The following is a 19,041-nucleotide window of genomic DNA, read 5'->3' on the forward strand; positions in this document are numbered from 1 at the left end:
TTGTTGGGCTATATGCCACTAATCCAAGCACAGAAAAACAGATGTATTGCAAACTTGACAACAGACCTTAGTTTCGCAAAAGGCTACTAAGCGTGACAAAACTATTGCTTAGAAGAAACGTTGTCACTTTAAACCAGGGTTTTAGGTTTCCGATACCAAGTTGCCGAACCGTGAATTATGTTTAAGAGTTTAAAATTTCTCGCTGGACTGGAACTTGAGAAATAAAGTTGTGGTTAGGAGGCACAATGACAATGCATATACTTCATTATTTATACCTTAAAGACAAGTTATTTTCTGTTTAGACAAATTTTTCACTCAAACAAATTTTTAACCATGATGATCAAAGTAAGCGAATCATATGACACATTTGTGATCTAGTTTTTGCATCGAGCGTTCATTAACTATTTTTGAGCTTCTGCGTGGAAGTCAACAGGAATGTTTTACTAACAATGATTAGACATCCCAGCAGCTTCTTTATTGTGTTGTTGTGGTACAAAATTCGTTGCTCGGTTTTGGAGTACAGTGTTATTTTCAGGGGCGGCTCGTGCTAGGGTGCTGCGGAGCTGCAGCACCCCCTAGATATTTTCACCTAATATTCCTATCACAACAATAAAGATAACTTTCATGATACTTATTTTTTATTCCTAAGTATAATTTTATAAGTATAATTTCCGCCTTGATCGGCATTTTTTTCATTTAAAAAAAAAAATATGGCATTAATATGTTATCTATGGTGGAACTGCAGCTCCAGTTTCATGACGAATCGTGACGTTTTGCACTTGTGCGCATGCGCACTTGAAAAAGCTACATGCCGGGCAAAATAGGCGACTGCGCTGCGGCTCGCGCAGCTCCACCAATCATGCAGCGGGTGAACCGGCCGCTGTAGTTGTGTTGTCTGTTCCGGGTCTACTGTGCTCCAAAACCAAACCAGTTTGCTATATTCTTAAGTTCGAGAGTGAGTACAGTTAAACAATTTTTTTGCCGTTAATTTATGTTTTAATTTATTTGTTTGAAGGTTAGTCGTGAATTCTTAAGGTGACTGTAAGAAGTGGGCTTCAGTTTTTGCAGTTATCATTGAATTAGAAAGTGTATCTATAGATACATCTAACACTTTTGAAAACCTGAATAAAAAGTTAAGAAACCTGGGATAAAACATCTTCTATTCCAAATATGTCATACAGGAATAAGCAACCACAAGAACTACTCACACTGTGAAGTTAAATGCCTCACTGAAATTCAGCCAATATTTAATGCAGAACAAACAATTGCACAAGCAACAGGAATTTTGAAATACCTTAGTGATGACAACACAAGCAGCAGGAATTTTGAAATACCTTAGTGATGATAATTTCAAGTTTTGGTTTCTTAACACACCATGTGGACAGTATTTGCAACCAAGTGCAATCTTGTGTATTGATATAATGGATGTTATGTTTCTTTAAACAGTATAGCTGCTAAATTGCTTCACAGGATATGTTTCTTAAGAATGAACATTCTACAGGGGAGATAGTAGTGACCACCAAACTTATCCTGTTGTTAGAAAAGTTACTGAAACTTAAAAAGCCAGTTAGGCAGCAATTTCCATGAGTCTCTCAAAGGCAAAACGGTTCTTGAAAAGGATGTCAACACTGAAAAGGATGCAAACTTTTCTAAGGAACACCATTATTTCCAAAAAGACTTGCACTTGTAGTGATAGCACTAAATAGAAAAAAAAACAGTTTCTTGATTGTCATTTGGAAATCAAGGAAGAATATATCAATTATTTTGCTTAAACTAAAGCTTTATAATTCATTTGGGTTGTAAAATAGAAGCGCAAGGTTTAATAATATGTTTTAAATTTAAGTGAGAGTGTTGTAATTTTCAAAGCTTGCAGAGTTTTGTACTTCAAAAAAGGAATTATAAGCTATTTGCCACCAAATAAAGCAGCAAGTTGAGCAGTTAAGAAACTTACAAACAATTAATAGTTGTACACAAAAATTAAGAAAATATGTTGAATAATCAAGTTCTGACACACATGTAATGTGGTTGTTGAATTTATCAATTATGATACAAATAAAAAGCTGTATGACTATTTTTTTGTGTGGCTTTTATAATCTGTGACGTGTAATAGAATATGTTGAAAATGCTGACTGTGGCTATAAGGTACTTAACTGATACATGACCATATTAATGACTGAATAGCAAGTGTGTTAGTTAGTAGTCATTGTTATAACCAGTTTTACTTTTAAATGTTGTCCAATTGAAATACTTCGGCCTTTTTCGACTCATTTATTAATAAAAAATTTTCATATGTTGTTGTGTTTTACCGTATTTACAACCGCTTTGTTTCGAGTCTGTGTCACGTGTGTTTTTGTGCCACATTATTACTGCATGTTATTGAGTTTGGTCTGTCGCTGTGCAAGTAAACAAAATTCCCCAATGATGCCGTCTGCAGTTTACACCAGGGTTGCCAAATAAAAAATGATGAAAGGTGCCAAAAACTCCTAAAAAAGCGCCAACCACAACAAAAAAGAGCCAAACAAAAAACGTTTAACGCCAAAAATACCGCCAACCATTTTTTACAAAACTAGCAGGAGAACGCATATTATACAGTTGTATAAGTCACTTTATTAGCCGAGCTGTACAAATTTGGTAAGTAGAAAAAATTGGTTCGGATGAGCGGGAACATTTGCCTGTGTAGTGTGTACCGTAACAAATTACTGGAAACTATTTCCCGGGCCAGTACTGGAAAAGAACTATAAGTTCCAAAACCAACATTACCTGAATGTAAAATGTTGTGTTGTTTAATTTCATTAACAAATATTTACAAAAGTATTACAATTGTATTTGTTGGCTAGACAGGAGCATCCATGACGTAGATATAGTCATTCAATGAAATATAACCTTAACCTGCGTTGTAAAAGCGCAGCTAAGGAATCTAACCTAGATTTTGTTGGGTCAAAAAGATTCGACAAACAATGCCAAAACTTTGACTAAAAAGCAAAAACGCCAAAGAAATCGCTTGGGTGCCAACCAGTTCTATAAACCGCCAAATTTTACAAAAATATCTGCCAAAACGCCAGCTGCAATTTTTGGTGCCAACCACTCTCAAAAAACGCCAATTTTGTGGAATTTGGCGACAAATCCGCCAAATTGGCAACCCTGGTTTGCACCCGTGTAGATTATTGCATAACAACCATTACGTCACAATGGAGTTGCTAATTAAGATTTGTATTACTTGTTTTTCTGCACAAAACAATGACTAGAAAACTAGAAATGTGGCTTTTCTATATATTGCCAACTTATATTTGTCCAATAAAGGTTAAAAATTGGAGCAGCACCCCAAGAAATTTTGGGCACGAGCCGCCACTGGTTATTTTACGTATTTAGTTCAAAAGTTATAAATTAGCGGGTGGACTGTGGTGCTATGAGATGCGTTCGACCTAGTATTTAGGCCGCTAGCTCGCAAACAGCGATTACATACGCTAAGGTAGTCGCACACCGATGTATGCCTGTTCAAAGGTATTTAAGACTGTAATGGAGCCGAGATAAACAATACACAATCATTTGCGTTTAAAATTACGCCAAAAATATTCAAATTAGTAATGCTATATATGAGAGTGGTGTGAATCAGGGAGAAATTCAAGTTCAACGAAAAAACGACTTGGCAGAAAAGGTCACTTAGGAACGGAAAAGATGTACAGCTGTACGCAAAGAGGTAATAAATATCTTATGCGCCATAAAACGTAGACTAGGAAGCGAATGTACCAAGTCAAACCCCTGGTTCCGATCTGTTTTATCTCTGTTTTGTTTAGCACAACATGTAACTTTTAAATTGCACCTTTGCACTCGCTTTTATAGTGAAATGAAAGTTCCCGGTTTGTAAAGCTGTAACCACGCAACTGAAATATAAGCCCCTAATTGAATGCGTACAAATTTGGCAAAGAAAACCCCTGCGACAGGAGACAAACCGGTCCCGCATATGTGACATATATTGAACACGACTTAAATTTAACGAAAACTGTATTTGGATGTTGTTACTTTTTTGTAACTAAAAGAGCTAAAGAAACCATGGTAATAAACGTTAGCGAGCTGCCAGTATCTCCAATAGTGTACTAAGATACAATAGTGTTAGCTGCGTAAGACGCTATGGATTAAATCAATTCGAATCGCATATTTTGTTGGTTTTTAATTTCCTACTGAATCAGCGCGGGATTTAACCACCAACCAAGCGTGACGAAATTATTCTTTAGGAGAAACGCTTCTCAGTTTAAATCAGGTCGAAAGCATTTCCTTAAACTTGGACTTGTCGAAGTTCGGTTTCATTTAGTTTAGTTTTTGTTTTAAACAATCTGTTGAAAATGTTTCATTTCTTGAGAACTTAAAGTTAAACTCAATTATGTTTCCGATGTTTGATTTTGGGTTAGCCGATACGGAGTGGCCGTTTCCTAATTGGTGATTCAAAAGTTTGAAAAAAATCCACAACGTTGGTTGAGTTCAAATGTCCACCAATTTAAGTACATTTTTTTATGACGAATAACTATACACAGAGTGGTTGTTAACCAAAGTATGTTGTATTTGATCTGCATCAGACACAAAAAATTAACAAATTTGGACAAAGAAAGAAAATTATATGATTTGTAAAATTACCACATTTGATTAAAGAAAGCAAATCATATCAATTTGGGTTCGCATTGTTGCACTGTGCATTCAATAATTGTATTTGAACTTTTAGGTGAAAGTCAGTTTTAGGTGAAAGTCAGTACGCAGGCTGTAGTGATGTTGGATTAATTTGTACATTGTAGCAGTTTCTAACAAGGGTGTGTAATGCTGTTTCATTATTGTTTTGTTACCACAAACTTAGTTGGTCAGTTCTGATGTATGGTTTTTTGATCTTAGTTGGTTTCAGTGTGTGGTGGATAAATGAAATACTGCCAAGGAGCGCGACTCGAAAAGTTTAAAAACCCATTAAAAGTTTAGGGCTTAAATTCTACCAGGATTTTGGTGCAATAGAATGTGATAGCCCCATGGCCTGGTGTTGCTTATAGTTAAACTAATTCACATAGTGGTGGCTCATCAGATTCTTAAATATCTGACTGCTGGTGTCCTGATAAAACTCTGGTTTGTGGTTTGAAGTTCAACCCTTCTTTAAATCACAACATTCAAGGTGCGTACTGAGTTTAACATATTTTAATGCAACCATATTTCCCGCTGGTTGGTTACTTTCTCATATGTCTGCCGAAACTAGACATCGGAACGTCGTAGTATCGAGCCGCAATTAAGGGAAATGTTTGATCCTTATTTTAGGTCTCCCCCACGGTCAAATTAGGTGGCATGCGAGTCTAGACACTAGAACAGGGCGACTAAATTAGTTTTGTGAAAGGTTCAGATAGAAAAGCAAAACTACCGAAGGTCGGGAAACTTCTGTCAGGAAAGCAAATGCTACATGTCTTCGCGTATTTTGGTTAAAATAATGGGGAAAATCGTGGAACAAGATCAAGACAGTTGTTTAAGCCAAATGATTCTGTCAGCAAAACAATAGTTGAATTGGGCACTAAACATCAATTTAATCCTCGCGAGAGTATTGGCACAACGACAAACCAACTACAGTTTATCTAGTTTTGCTGGATTACTTCGTGAGCCAAGGTAAAGATTGAAAAATCAGTTTATTGCGTCATTGATACAATTGTGCGCAAACAATCGCCGTTTCGTTAACAGTGCAGTGGGATAATGGACCACCGTCGAGGTCCACATCCAACGACCCAAAGGCCTGGATTTGGACCGCGTTCCGCCATTGGAGCAGCCCTGCTGTAGACCATGGTTTTATTCATTAAAGATTAATACTTGATTTCGCAAGAAAAAATGTTAAGCAGCCACTTTCGCTCAGTACAGGGTATTTAGGCCGCCAAATACTTGTGTCTATTTTCTGGCATTGTACCCAACAATGTGTTAAAGTTAATGTCTCCTTACAATATGTATATACATTCTAATCATAAACATTACTGCCAAGGTAGTGATTAAACTACTTTTCAAGTCCGTGCATAGTGTTCCTAAGTATATACATTCTGTTCTGCACATGAAAACGGCATAAGATTCAACACAAAAATAGAAAATATTTAATGATCAAACGTTAACTGAACCTGGTTTAGTAAAAAAACTGTGATATTAGTGTTTCGGTCATTTAGAAAACTTACTAGAATATTGTGGGTGTACGATTTTACATGAAGTATTACGTTGCTCTATGCCCCCCTGGGGGCGTTTGCAGTGGTGGGATTCAGCCGGTTCTATAGAACCGTCTCACGAAATTTTATGAGATCAGCGAACCGGTCAGAATTACTGGTTACTGTAAATAGACTTTTTGTAACAGAACCGCCTAAAACGTGACTTTTGTGATAGAACCTAGTGACAAAAAAGTTAAATCTCACCACTGGGCGTTTGCTATAATTAAGGGGGCGCTGGAGAATAATTGGGCGATTGGGGGGCGCTGAGAGAAGATAGAGCAGTTAAAACGAAACAAAACGACAAAGTCATTTCTGTCATATCTCTTCCAGTGACCAGTGTAAGAAAATTTGACTCAATTATTCACTCTATTGGGTAATTTGTTTTGCTACGTGTTTTCGATGATGATGATGTCACAATGCGCCATTTGTCAGGGCTTGTCTGCGCTTTAACAGCAAAATTTCCAGGTAGTAATTGTGTTGTGCTTGGCCGAAAATCGAGCCAGAACCCGAGTACTCGGTATTTTTGATCATCGGTGCTCGGTCGCAGAGCGTTAGACAAAGCCGAGCGTCAGACAATCACTGCAAAACCGGATTACGAATTGATCACTTGTTAATTACACAATGATGTAACGGGCAAGTCACGAACGGGTTCGTTGACATCACAATTCAACGTGGGATTTGTTCACTGCTAACGTACGGAAGTAAGACCCTCAAGAATAAAAATGTCCGTTTTTTAAAAAAAACGTCAAATAGTGGACACGCGCGCACTCAGAAGTGTGCAAAAGGGACCTAGCGTTGGCTTGCCTCACACGTTATGTAAAAAGGACCTCCACATCTTAAATACGGCCCTGTGAGATAAACATTTCGCTTGTTAAAAATTAGGATTTCAATTATCGCATTGATATTGTACGTGAAATAAAATTGTTTTGATTTATGTCAGTTCTAAGGGGGGCGTTTATAAATTATGTAGACCTAAAAGGGGCGGTGCAGGAAAAAACGTTGAGAACCACGGCACTAAACCATCTCGTTTGGACTGGATTTACCTCCTATATATCTATATTTATCCCGGGATTTTAGCTGTTTAACGGAGCGTGAAAGAACTGAAGTTTGGGTTACAGAAAAGCCTATAATCCAAACTTTATCACGGGTCTGCTGCGAGTATATGTTTAAAAACCATTGAATAGTCGAAGCAACATAGCGTACATGCAGCTTTACGATTTTTGCACTGACATGTTTTTGCTGAGCATGATTTGTTGTAAATAAGCAATACCGTTTGTGTTCTTAGGACTGAATTGACGTTGATAGTCTTAATTTCCGCTAATTACGTGCAGACGATGTTGTTTGTCATAATATCATAGGCAGTGAATAGGCAGGTAGTAAAGAACATTCACAGAGATGCTTAACGTTAGTGTAGCGTCGCACCTTCAGTGCAGCGCCTGGACAAGCTACCAGTGCGAGCAACAGAATTTTATTTCGACCAAGATGAATGACGCGCGCAATAAACGCGGTTTTCTGCAAATATAACAACACTAGTAAAAGTCAGAACGAGGAACAACGACAAACGCATTTACAGGAGAGAAACAAATAACGTACCAAACTTTGATCGGTCCAGGCGTTAGACTTCCCAGTTGGAAATCACAGATTACGGTTTTCACACTGTAAATATCGTAAGGCGTAATCAGTAAAACACATAAAAACACACCAAGATACAGGCCACTACATTAAAACATACCGGCGTACAGCAATGCAACCAAGTCACTTCCTCGCAAAGATCGATGTAGGCCGAATCTTGCCCACAGTAAATTAATCGGGTCACAATATTCCAATGCTCAGCGCAAAGTTCACAGGTCCAATTTGCTAGGTACAACTTTTGCACATTTGCAATAAACTTTCTGTTTCAAATAGAATCAGAAATTCGTTACTTAGCTATCACAACTCACTTTCATGCGTTCAGCACATCACAGGCACTGATAACCATGCGGTCTCGCACAAGGTAATTGCACCACAATGGATTTTACGTCACAAAGTCATTGTTCCGACAATAGCAATGCCAGGACGATCTTCCTGGCACCCGTACATAACAGTTTGCCGCTAGAGGCAAGAAATCTTACAGTTAGTATTTTTGATTTAGAATAAAAATATACCTAGCTAAACTAAGTACGAATCGAAAGCATTTTGACAGTTGTAAAAAGCAGTTGGCTCTTTGAAGGTATTACTGCATTTAATGAATTGCTACAAAAGAACATTAACTCCACAAATGATTACGCACGTTTTTAGTCCGTAACCCTTCAATAAAATGCCATTTGGTATATTGGTGTCTGTTTGTACGGTGTCATATTAAACTTTCATACATAACACAATGTTACGCGCCTGGGTTACAGATTACGCACGCATCAGATCACGGCCAGCTGTTTGTGGGTCAATATTTTATGTGAAATTAACGTCAAACGCATATGAAATTAACGTTAAACCGAACTTTTTTATGCCCCAATTAATGTCCCATAAAACACAAAAACGTACTATTTGGCAAGGAAACAAAGTGAGTTTAAAGAAACAAAGTGAGTTGAAATCTTTTTTAACCGCTATAAGCCTTATATTTTGGACATCGTTGTAGAATGACGACTTGCAGGACTAGCCATAAATGCGCTGAATCTATAGGTGGAAGGTATATACGACATTAAATGACTTTGCAAACAATAGTAAAAATACTAATGCCATGCAATTGCATTTAGCCCGTCCACTTAAAAGTATAACTGCATTTTGATGTTGTTACACGAGTGTATTAAACACAGCAGCAGAAACCAAAGCACTTACTGATGATGAGGCATTTAAACGAAAACGAAAAATCTGTTATAGTGTGTAATGTTCATGTATTACAGGTCAGTCGCATAATGTGCTATAAAATAAATCAACTTAAAACACATATTTTGTGGCTTTTATTTTCTACTTAATTATAATTTAACCACAACGAAGCGTGACCAAACGGTATCCGGTTAAATCAGGACTTATGTTTTTTCTCGAGTTCAGTCTCAAAATGAAACATGTATTTGCGACGCTTGGTTTTGGATTAAGCGATACGAAGTGGCCAAATCCTGAATAATGTTTCTCGCCGGACTTGTACTTGTGAGAAAAGGTATCATTTGGACTGGGCCAATAACAATACGCATAGTTCATTTTGCTGAGTCTATCACTTAGTTCAGGGGTGGGCAAACTACGGCCCGCGGGCCGCATGCGGCCCGGCAAATGAGTTTATGCGGCCAGCCAAATGTTAGTAAACTTTGAAGAGAAAGTTACCGAATTACGCTGATTAGTATTATAAGCACAGGCGTTAAGTTTTAAAAATTCCGGGGATGCGACTTGCCGACAACTATACCATGTTTAACAAAAATGTCGTTCAACTGGTGTTAATGTTAAACAAAACTAGAATGGTGGCTTTCCGATATACTTCCATTTTATATATTCTATACGATATTTACCAATTTACTATACATATCATTTGATCTACACATATGGTTGTTTTTGTAAACAAAAACTAATGGGTGCCCACATGCGTGTTTTTGCGGATTTACGGTAAACAAATGTTGCGGTGATTTTTTAATTCTTAAGAACAAATTTTTAGAACGCATTAACCCAACAATAAAAAATTTTGTTTGTATTTTTTTGCACTATTATTGTCGTATAATTACAAAAACAATAAAAAAGAACGAAACAAATACTTTCAATTTAATCTCTTGCTTTGACCCAGATATTGTCGTCCAAGGTCGGGTTTTAAACACAATTTTTTTCTAGAAAGCTGTAACAGTTGTGTTACAGACAATTAAAAAGCGATTTGCTGCAAGGGTATATATAACTTTTCATTTAACTTTGTTTCGCAAAACGAGTTTTTCATTTAACTTTGTTTCGCAAACGAGTACCATTGACCTGTAGTAACCTTTAGGGTGTACACACCAAACGACTGTTTGACCTTTTGACACCGTTTTCAATAGCACGCCGTCCTTGGTGTTCAACAACACCGTTTGACCTAATATATACATGCCTTGAGTATTTGATTCAAAAACAAAAACGCTACTAATTGACCTTAAGTAACCCGTGGTCATGCAGCGGCCAACCTGACACTGAGCATTTTAAAAAAACTTTTATCTTGCAAAAAAGTCAAGTTTATTTTTTCATATTTAGTTTGTTTAACAAAGTTTTGCTTGACATATACCAAACCGAAGCACGCTTATTAGGTTTAAATCGCGTCATATGTGTATTAGGTTTAAATCGCGTCATAGGTTTAAATCGCCTTTGCCAAAACTGAAAATGTGAGTGATAACTTAATAAAACGACATAGCATTGCTGTGCAAAACAGCTGATTTCTAATCACCGAAACGACGTCTCGTAAAACGTCTGTCCAACGTCAAGCTGAGCCCTCCCGCTATCGTAAACCAGTGAGTTACTCTCTTGGTACTTCTGCCTACAGTGTCTTTCTTGACCAAACGAGCGTTAGACACATTTACGTTTCGGGGGCCTGTGGGTGAACCGCTGGGTCATTCGGGGTCAAACTTCTAGAGAATCAAGTTCAGATTGATAACTAAGATATGTCCAAATTTGAATAAATTTGAAGCACTTTTTCTTTACCAAACCAGCGTTACAAACCAGCGTTAAAAAATGTACGTTTCGGGGGCCTGTGGGTGAACCGCTGGGTCAATCGGGGTCAAACTTCAGATGGACCAAGTTTGGATTAATATCTAACATGTGTCCAAATTTCAATAAATTTAAAGCACTTTTTCTTGACCAAACCAGCGTTACAAACCAGCGTTAAAAATTTTACGTTTCGGGGGCCTGTGGGTGAACCGCTGGGTAATTTGGGGTCAAACTTCAGGTGGACCAAGTTTGGATTAATATCTAACATATGTCCAAATTTCAATAAATTTCAAGCACTTTTTCTTGACCAAACGGGTCTCACAAGCCTGCGTTAGACAGAAAAAAGAAAAAAGAAAAAAAGAAAAAAGAAAAACAGAAAAACAAATACGGACAAAAACAATATGTGTCCCCTTCAGGGAAGGGGACCCATAATAATTATATTATAACAAAGGCCATCCGAAAAGAGTAGCGTCCGTTGCCAAACGATGAAGTGGCACTAATGTCCGAAATTTGATGTATTGGTCGGGCGTCTTGGGTGGATTCCTTTTCAAACCGTTGGTACATCGAGCTGTCCCCTAGGAGCGAATGTAATGTAGTCTATCCAAATCTGATGTGGCCATATTCTTTTTTGATGGTACCGATATCGACTGCCTTGACATACCTTCTGACCGCTGGTAGACTCGCTTCATTATAATCTCTTCTCATAATAGAAAATGCTGTACAGGCGTTTTCGTCCACCAGGTTGCATATTTAACAAAAATGTCGTTCAACTGGTGTTAACATTAACACATTTTTTATGATCAGAAGAGATTATAATGAAGCGAGTCTACCAGCGGTCAGAAGGTATGTCAAGGCAGTCGATATCGGTACCATCAAAAAAGAATATGGCCACATCAGATTTGGATAGACTACATTACAATCGCTCCTAGGGGACAGCTCGATGTACCAACGGTTTGAAAAGGAATCCACCCAAGACGCCCGACCAATACATCAAATTTCGGACATTAGTGCCGCTTCATCGTTTGGCAACGGACGCTACTCTTTTCGGATGGCCTTTGTTATAATATAATTATTTTTTATGGTATCACGCTGTTCTTGCGCCTTTTGCTTGTTGCTTGCATTCGTCATTCATTGCTCTGAAGAAGTCCTACCGTTCTGGTGGACGAAACGTCAGCGAAAATACAATGGATAGAAACAACTAGTATTTTTGTTTAACATTAACACCAGTTGAACGACATTTTTGTTAAATATGCAACCTGGTGGACGAAAACGCCTGTACAGCATTAACTATACCATGTGCAATACCCGTACCATACTTTGGAACTAAACACAGATACTTTTTACGTGCTTTAGACTGTTGTTTCTGCCACGTTATTATGCAAATCACTTGACACAATTTCTTTGTTCGCTAAAAGTAAAAGCGACGATTTATGTTTTCAAATACAGCCCACTTTGCAATGTTGACGGCAAAACTTTGGTCACTTTGGATCAAGTTTAGGTTGTTGCAGTACTTTGCAAACGGACATTAAACACGGCTTAAGGATAATAAAAACGGCTCGTGTTGTTTAACGTTGGCGCAAGGAATTTATTAACAAAAATACGTGGTGTAGCCTATGTTGAAAAAATGCTTGTTTATTTTAAAACAATTACAATTGAAGCGTTTCAACCAATGTTTGTACAATCATTAAAGTGACAACAAACGTATTTGCACATAGCTGAAAATATACTATGTTAATGTTTTGGGCTAAATCAGGGTGCACAATTTTCAAACTGCTAAAAACAGATTTCGCGAGACTGGAATAATGATTACCAGCCTAAACCATATGCGAGACATTTTTATCCGCTTATTGTGTGCAAACAATGCGAAAAAACAGGCACCGTAATCGTCACAATACAGTTTATGACGTCATAAATAGTTTGCTCTGTTTAGCTAAACTAATGCACCAAGTTAGAAATTATTAATCTGAGCATTTTAGGCGACTTTAAATGGTAGGTATATGATATAAACCTAATTCTTTACACCAGTTATTTTGAAACAAAAAACAAGCAAGCAATTGGCGACCCTTGGTGAAATACTATGCGGCCCGATAAGATTAAAAACTTTTGAATGCGGCCCTCGCACTGAAAAGTTTGCCCACCCCTGACTTAGTTCATGGGAGAGATTGCAAATGCAATGTAACTATGGGAACTAGGGAAGTAGCAAAAACAAAAGTAGGCTATATTTTAACGCCGTATGTTCCAATTTTGATTAACCAAATTAAGTAGTTGGTATTAATAAAACGCAACTGTCAGTGCAATTATTTAATAAATATAGTTTATTGAACGCTGAACTACAGACAGACGTATAAAACAAAACAAATATAGTATTTTGGACAAGTTGTTTCTTGCAAGTAAATATTAGACCTGCTAACAATACCGTTTAAAATTTACGTTTTAGTATAGCTTTTGTAAAAAAAATCATGCAAGAGTCGAGTGAGCAACTGATAAATGTCGAAGTACCTTTGTACCCAAACTACGAAAACACAGGAAAACTTGTCGTGTTCTACAATACAGTAAGTTGAATATTTCCTATAAGGGGGCTTGTTCCAATAACACAACATAATAAATTATAAATTATCATCTTAAGAACGTTGCTGGGGAAGAACCGCTTGCAGAACTTGCAAAAGATGCCGAGAATCTACAAGTGGCAGCAAAAAGTGTTGGATTTGATGTTGATACGTATCAAAATTTAAAGCGGCACGAAATTTTCGAAAAACTTGAAGGATGTAAACACAAATAAGAGCAAAATGAGTTTAAACATAATAATTTGAGGATGATGTTGCTAATAGTCTGTACAAAATTTTGTCAAATCCGAATTCCTACTGCTATGTTAGTTTCATCTCGTAACTTATATATCGAAAGTTGCACAAAAGCAATTTATTTTAAATTTGGTAAAACAATTGCGTTGTTAAAATTGGCATTGCCATTTTTTGAAAAGTCCTCAGGAATCAGGATTTAACAATTTAGACATATTTTGACAATTTTTTCGCTAACAATGTAATTTAAAAAAAATAATAACTACGCTCATTTTTGTCGAGAAGTGTCGAGACAATATAACCTCGTTGATCACTTTTCACGTTTTATGCCTAAATATTTTTATTTGTACCTTTGTTACAGACACAAAAATGGACCACAGCAAGTGCACATGTTTTGCTGTGGTTATTACTACGCACGGCGGAGAAGAGGACATTTTATGGGCATCGGACAAAGACGAAAATAACGCTTTCTACTACCTGAACGACATGCTTAACAATTTTCGCAGCAAAAACTGCCCAAACCTCAAGGAAAAACCAAAGCTTTTTTTCATAAATGCAAGTTTTATTTACTTCTTAGAAACAACGTGTTTAAAGCTGCAAAATGACAAAGGATTTTTTTCATAGGCATGCCGGGGTGGTGCCGAAGATCGTGTAGCTCCACATACTGGTACGCGAGGAACCGTCGCCACTGGTGCAACTGAAGAAGATAAATGCAAAATATTGACTGTTCCAGTAGAAGCTGACTTTCTTGTGGCACACGCATCATGTCCAGGTTTCAAATCCATGACAAGTTGTGTCAAATTGTATTAAAAAACACTACATATCATTTTAATATCTTTGTGTAGGTTACTATGCAACTTCTGAGGCTGAAGTTGGATCTATTTTTATCAAAAAGCTGTGCGACGTTTTGAAAAACGACGAATTTAGTGACCTTTTTGATGTAAGATGTAAACTCAGATACACAACAGCGAAAACTTTTTACTGTTTTACTTAATTAGGTTGATTTGTTAATGTGAATGTAGATTGTATGTAATGTCACGTTCCATTTTCACTGGGAACGCTAAAAAGTGGGTCTGACTGGGTAAATATAAAATATCTTGGATCGCTTGGTGCTAGCATCAATACCGCTTGGTAGAGCGTTATAACGCATGCTGGCTGCACCAAGTAAAATGGTGACCCGATAAATTGGCGTTAGAAACAGAAATTTAAAACGGAACAAAAAATGATACCGTATGCAGATTAGAAAAAAGATTAAAGACCCACAGAAACTGTCCACGACACATGATAAAAACAACTAGACCGCAGGATATTGTCAAAGTGATGTATATCACATTTGTGATACATAGCGGTACAAACAGTGGCACAGTTTGTCTACACATTTGTTTAAAAGTTGTTGTTTTTAAGATTCTGACAAATGTAAATGAATTGACTGCCAGAGAAAGCTGCAATGAAGGTGACATACAGATGCCCAGTTTCACGACCCAGCTCACCGCTTCACTACAACTTCGGCAACCTAGCAAGAGCCCAACCAAGCCAGAATCGTAATTCGGTGTTACACAATTGACTGCAGTCCATACTGCATTTTGCTCACGCACCTGATAGATTATTAAGTATAAACTTGATGTTATGCCTGGCAGCAATAGCTTCTATAGTATATCTGCTATTTCAAACATTACTTTAAAGGGCACGCAGAAACCTTTTCTGGTACATCTTTAGAACAAATATGTTTTATAACAAGTTGTAACTGCTGTAACCGTCAGCAAAATTATTCTGTATGTTCTGTTTTTTTTTTCCAGAAACTATCAAATGAACAATGCCGAACGTGGACACTGTTACATTTTCAGTAAAGAGGTAAACTTCATTTCTGTTTTATATTGATAAAAAATAAAAGGAAGAATATAAGTGTTCAATCTAAATTTAAATAAAACAGTTCAAGTTTAGAATGAAGATTTTTGTCTAATTATTTCATAGCTACGAAACGTTAACAGGAATATATTTACTCAACGTTTGCAGGCAAGTGCGGACGAGAATAATATTGAAGACACCGGAAAACATTTAGGGTTTTATGTCGAGAAATGTATGTTATCGCAAATGCAAGAGATCGCAAGTAAATGTAAGGACTTCCTGTAGTATGTTTTCTTTTACAATTGCATTTTAATTTACAATTGCACATTTTTAGACATAGAGGCAAAACACGAAAACCATGATTGTTTCATGTGTGTTATAAAAACATACAGCTTTGAGCATGATCAATTGACCAACGAAAGCGGTGAAAAGTTTTTGCTAAAACATTTTGTCTACCGTTTTCATGGCAACGAGTGTCCTTCTTTGCACGGAAAGCCAAAAATCTTCATTGTTCAGGTCTGTATATTTTCGATCCTATTTTCGAAGATTTTCACACGTGACAGGTATTTACTCTCACATTTTCAAATTCTAGGCCCCATATCGCAAATCGAAACTTGGAAACGGGCGAAAAGAGGCAAAAATCACAATCCCAGAGACTGCTGACACTTTAATCGTTTACTCAACCTCACCGGGTAAGTATCAATATTAGGGAATCGGTTTGGCATCATGTTACGCGAAAAGAAAAAGTGTGACAATATCGCCTAGGTTAGGCCAAGGGTGCACAACCTTTTCGCTACGACGGCCGCATTGCAGATCCTCAAATTACAATTATCACCAATGCTTGTTTTTATTTTTTATTTAGCCTACTAATGTGAGGAAATAGGTTTATTATTTTATATGTATATATGCGGTTTAATGCTCGGATTGGTTTCTAACTTGCTGCACAGATTAAGCTGAATAATCTGACTATTGGTCTTTAAGACTGTTAATTAACTGTGTACACTTGTGTTATCCGTGTTTCCGCATTGTTTGTACCAGAACAGGCGTACAAAAAGTCTGACGCATATGGCTACTATAGGTTGGTACAGAGTTGCAAGCGGGCCGAAATCTGAGCCCGAACCTGAAAGTAAAAGCCCAAAGCCCGGCCCGAACCCGAAACGTTTTTGCGAAGCCCGTTTAGGCCCGAAATTTTGATTGACAGGCCTATCCACGGAAGCCTTGGAACAAAGGATGGGGAAAAAAGAGATAGACAACAAACACGATGAACAATAGTAGACAATGGGGTAAACAATACGTTTAGAGTAGGGTGGGCATTAGGTCAAAGGCAGAGTTACTTGGTAGAGCTACTAACACGGTACGTTTCTCCTGATCCAAAAGTGCTTAATTTTAGATAGGTGGCGTAAAGAGCTGAATTATTTATTTAGCGGCTATAAATGGGCTGGGTTGGGAAATATTTACATAAAATTTGTACATTAGTAACAAATTTTTTGGGTTAGTTTTATTGAATTTTAAGTGCTAATACCTTACCCCAACCCTAATAGCCCCAACCGTTAGCATTTTTTGAGATATACCGTTTTAAATGAAAAAAGTGCTCTTTGCGCCACCTATCGAAAATTAAGCACTTTTGGATCAGGAGAAACGTATCGTGTTAGTGGCTCTACCGAGTTACTTAGCTGAGTGATTTTAATTTTTTTTTAAATGGCGGACACGGAACGTAAAGTCTGGCCCGTTTTCTCACAAATACCTAAGCCCGAACCCGGCCCGACTTGCAACTCTGGGTTGGTAATACTCTTTTCAGTCGAACAAAATCTGTTTAGAGCAGTTTGAAAATCAAAATATTTAGCAAAAAAGTTTTATTTACGTCACGACCGCCAGTACATATGTTTTTACATACAAGTTCACGGCCGCACAAACTCGTTTCTGTGGCCGCATGTGGCCTGACGGCCTCGTGGTTGTAAACCCGTGGGCTAGGCTATATTACTATTGCAATGTTGGTCATCTCATAACTAAAATGTTATTATCAATGTTTTATTGCAGAACCAAACAGTCAAGGGAACGGAACATTGTTCGTTGAGACTTTGTGTAAGCACTTACAGGACTACGCGGGAGCTGGGATTGATTTAATGAGCGTAAGTAAACGTACCTGACTGTTCTTAAACTGCGACAAAATTGTTGTTTTAGTTGTAAAATTGCTTCACAGATTCTCTCCATGATAACAAGCAAAATGTCAAAACTGGTCGGTTTGCATGTGCCTTCAGTCACAAGCCAGCTGCGAAAGAAAGTATTTTTACACTAAGGAAGAACGTTCCCAGATTTTACGTGTAAAGAAGGAATAAACGAAAATAATTTTTACATTTTTAGTTTTCTGTAAATATTTGTTTTGGAGTAGTTGAAATCTCTCAGTATTTATCTTAATAGAGCAAAAACGTTTTCAAAAACGGATTATGAAAATCATTTCCTCTACACAAACTCAATGCCATTGTTAGTACATGCCGATGCATTTTTGTAAATATAAGTCGCTTGCGTCCCAAAGCATATTCGGTGTGGAAATGAGCTTTTTTATCCACTCAAAACAAGCACTGAAATAACCTATTTGTATAAAGCTGTAGGAGTTACTACACTCTTCCCTAAAAGTAAACAAATGTCGTTACGTCGATCACCTTTTATGGGTGGAATCCCAATGATTCTGTTTATGCATTAATTGTTTGTACATTGCTGCTTGTATGTTGCTTTAACCGTGTTGATTAAACTATAACCGCATTTCGAAGTTGCCATGTGTAAGTTAGACGCCCGCAAGAGGTCATGTACCAAATTAGGCATGTTTGCAATCCTATAGCGCTTTTTTATGTGCGTCGACAGTGTTTTTTAAGGTGTTTTGCAAATTTCTCCAGCGGGTTTCCCAAAATTTGGACTTTGGATTTTTTGGTATTTAAATGAAACACTTGCGGTCTCTTAAAACTACTTAGCGGTCACCCAAACCAAACCTTAAAAAAAAACTGTGCGTCGCCATCGAAAACGAATACCTAATTGTTACGTCACCATATAAAAGATAAGTCAACACAAGTGCAGCAGCTCCGTGGGCTAACGAACGTCAAAACACTTGCAGTGGATGAAGCGTGTCAGTGTGTTGTAACAAGATACTTTGTGTATGAAAACCGAACGGACCACAAGCAAAGACCTTTCTCTGGTCGAAAGTGAGAGTTTATTTCACTGATTATAAAAAATGTAAGTTTTTGATAGATGTCTGCAAATTACATTTGGTTGCTAAAATGCGTCGCGGCATGAAAAAGGTTGAAAACCACTACTTTAGCAGAACATACCAAGTTCACTCATCATTTAAAAAAAAAACAGGACACTTGACATGATAAACCATGTGTTTTCGGTGTCCTTGCTGTTTTACGAAACCGTTTATACCTTTGTCGCCCTTGTTTACAAAAATGTCCATAGCGAGAGTATTGGGTAAAGGTTGAAATAGATCTTCGGTGTCGGTGTACAACGTGATCTAATGGCATTTACGTACCAATATAAAGTCATACTCTGGAAAAAAATTCGTTACGACTTGCGTGACTACATCA

The 19,041-nt window shown here is 37.3% G+C and overlaps 1 protein-coding gene and 1 long non-coding RNA gene across 2 annotated transcripts; one reads left to right on the forward strand and one right to left on the reverse strand.

Annotated features, from left to right (window-relative positions):
* Nucleotides 1–7,652: 7,652 nt before the first annotated feature.
* LOC145220234 (uncharacterized) lies at nt 7,653–8,276 on the reverse strand. The gene is made up of 2 exons (XR_013858042.1): nt 7,794–8,276; nt 7,653–7,712 (listed from the first exon to the last, which is right to left on the reverse strand). It is a non-coding gene; the product is annotated as an uncharacterized LOC145220234 (long non-coding RNA).
* A 3,146-nt stretch (nt 8,277–11,422) lies between these two features.
* LOC145220236 (caspase-8-like) lies at nt 11,423–18,233 on the forward strand. Its single transcript, XM_080087510.1, has 12 exons — nt 11,423–13,378; nt 13,453–13,591; nt 13,983–14,176; nt 14,246–14,393; nt 14,467–14,561; nt 15,026–15,162; nt 15,418–15,472; nt 15,635–15,734; nt 15,801–15,982; nt 16,059–16,158; nt 17,504–17,595; nt 17,667–18,233. Exons 1-12 carry the CDS (start codon nt 13,286–13,288, stop codon nt 17,760–17,762), a joined length of 1,431 nt encoding a protein of 476 aa, XP_079943636.1. The 5' UTR covers nt 11,423–13,285; the 3' UTR covers nt 17,763–18,233.
* Nucleotides 18,234–19,041: the final 808 nt, after the last annotated feature.

Source organism: Phallusia mammillata, chromosome 3 (genome assembly GCF_965637545.1).
Source record: "Phallusia mammillata chromosome 3, kaPhaMamm4.hap1.1, whole genome shotgun sequence".
In the NCBI taxonomy this organism is placed as follows: domain Eukaryota; kingdom Metazoa; phylum Chordata; class Ascidiacea; order Phlebobranchia; family Ascidiidae; genus Phallusia; species Phallusia mammillata.

Coding starts and splice junctions, on each gene's coding strand:
- LOC145220236 (XM_080087510.1), top strand. CDS start 13,286: ATGCAAGAGTCGAGTGAGCAACTGATAAATGTCGAAGTACCTTTGTAC. Junction 15,983..16,058: donor CAAAAATCTTCATTGTTCAG/GTCTGTATATTT, acceptor TTCAAATTCTAG/GCCCCATATCGCAAATCGAA. Junction 17,596..17,666: donor CTGGGATTGATTTAATGAGC/GTAAGTAAACGT, acceptor ATTGCTTCACAG/ATTCTCTCCATGATAACAAG.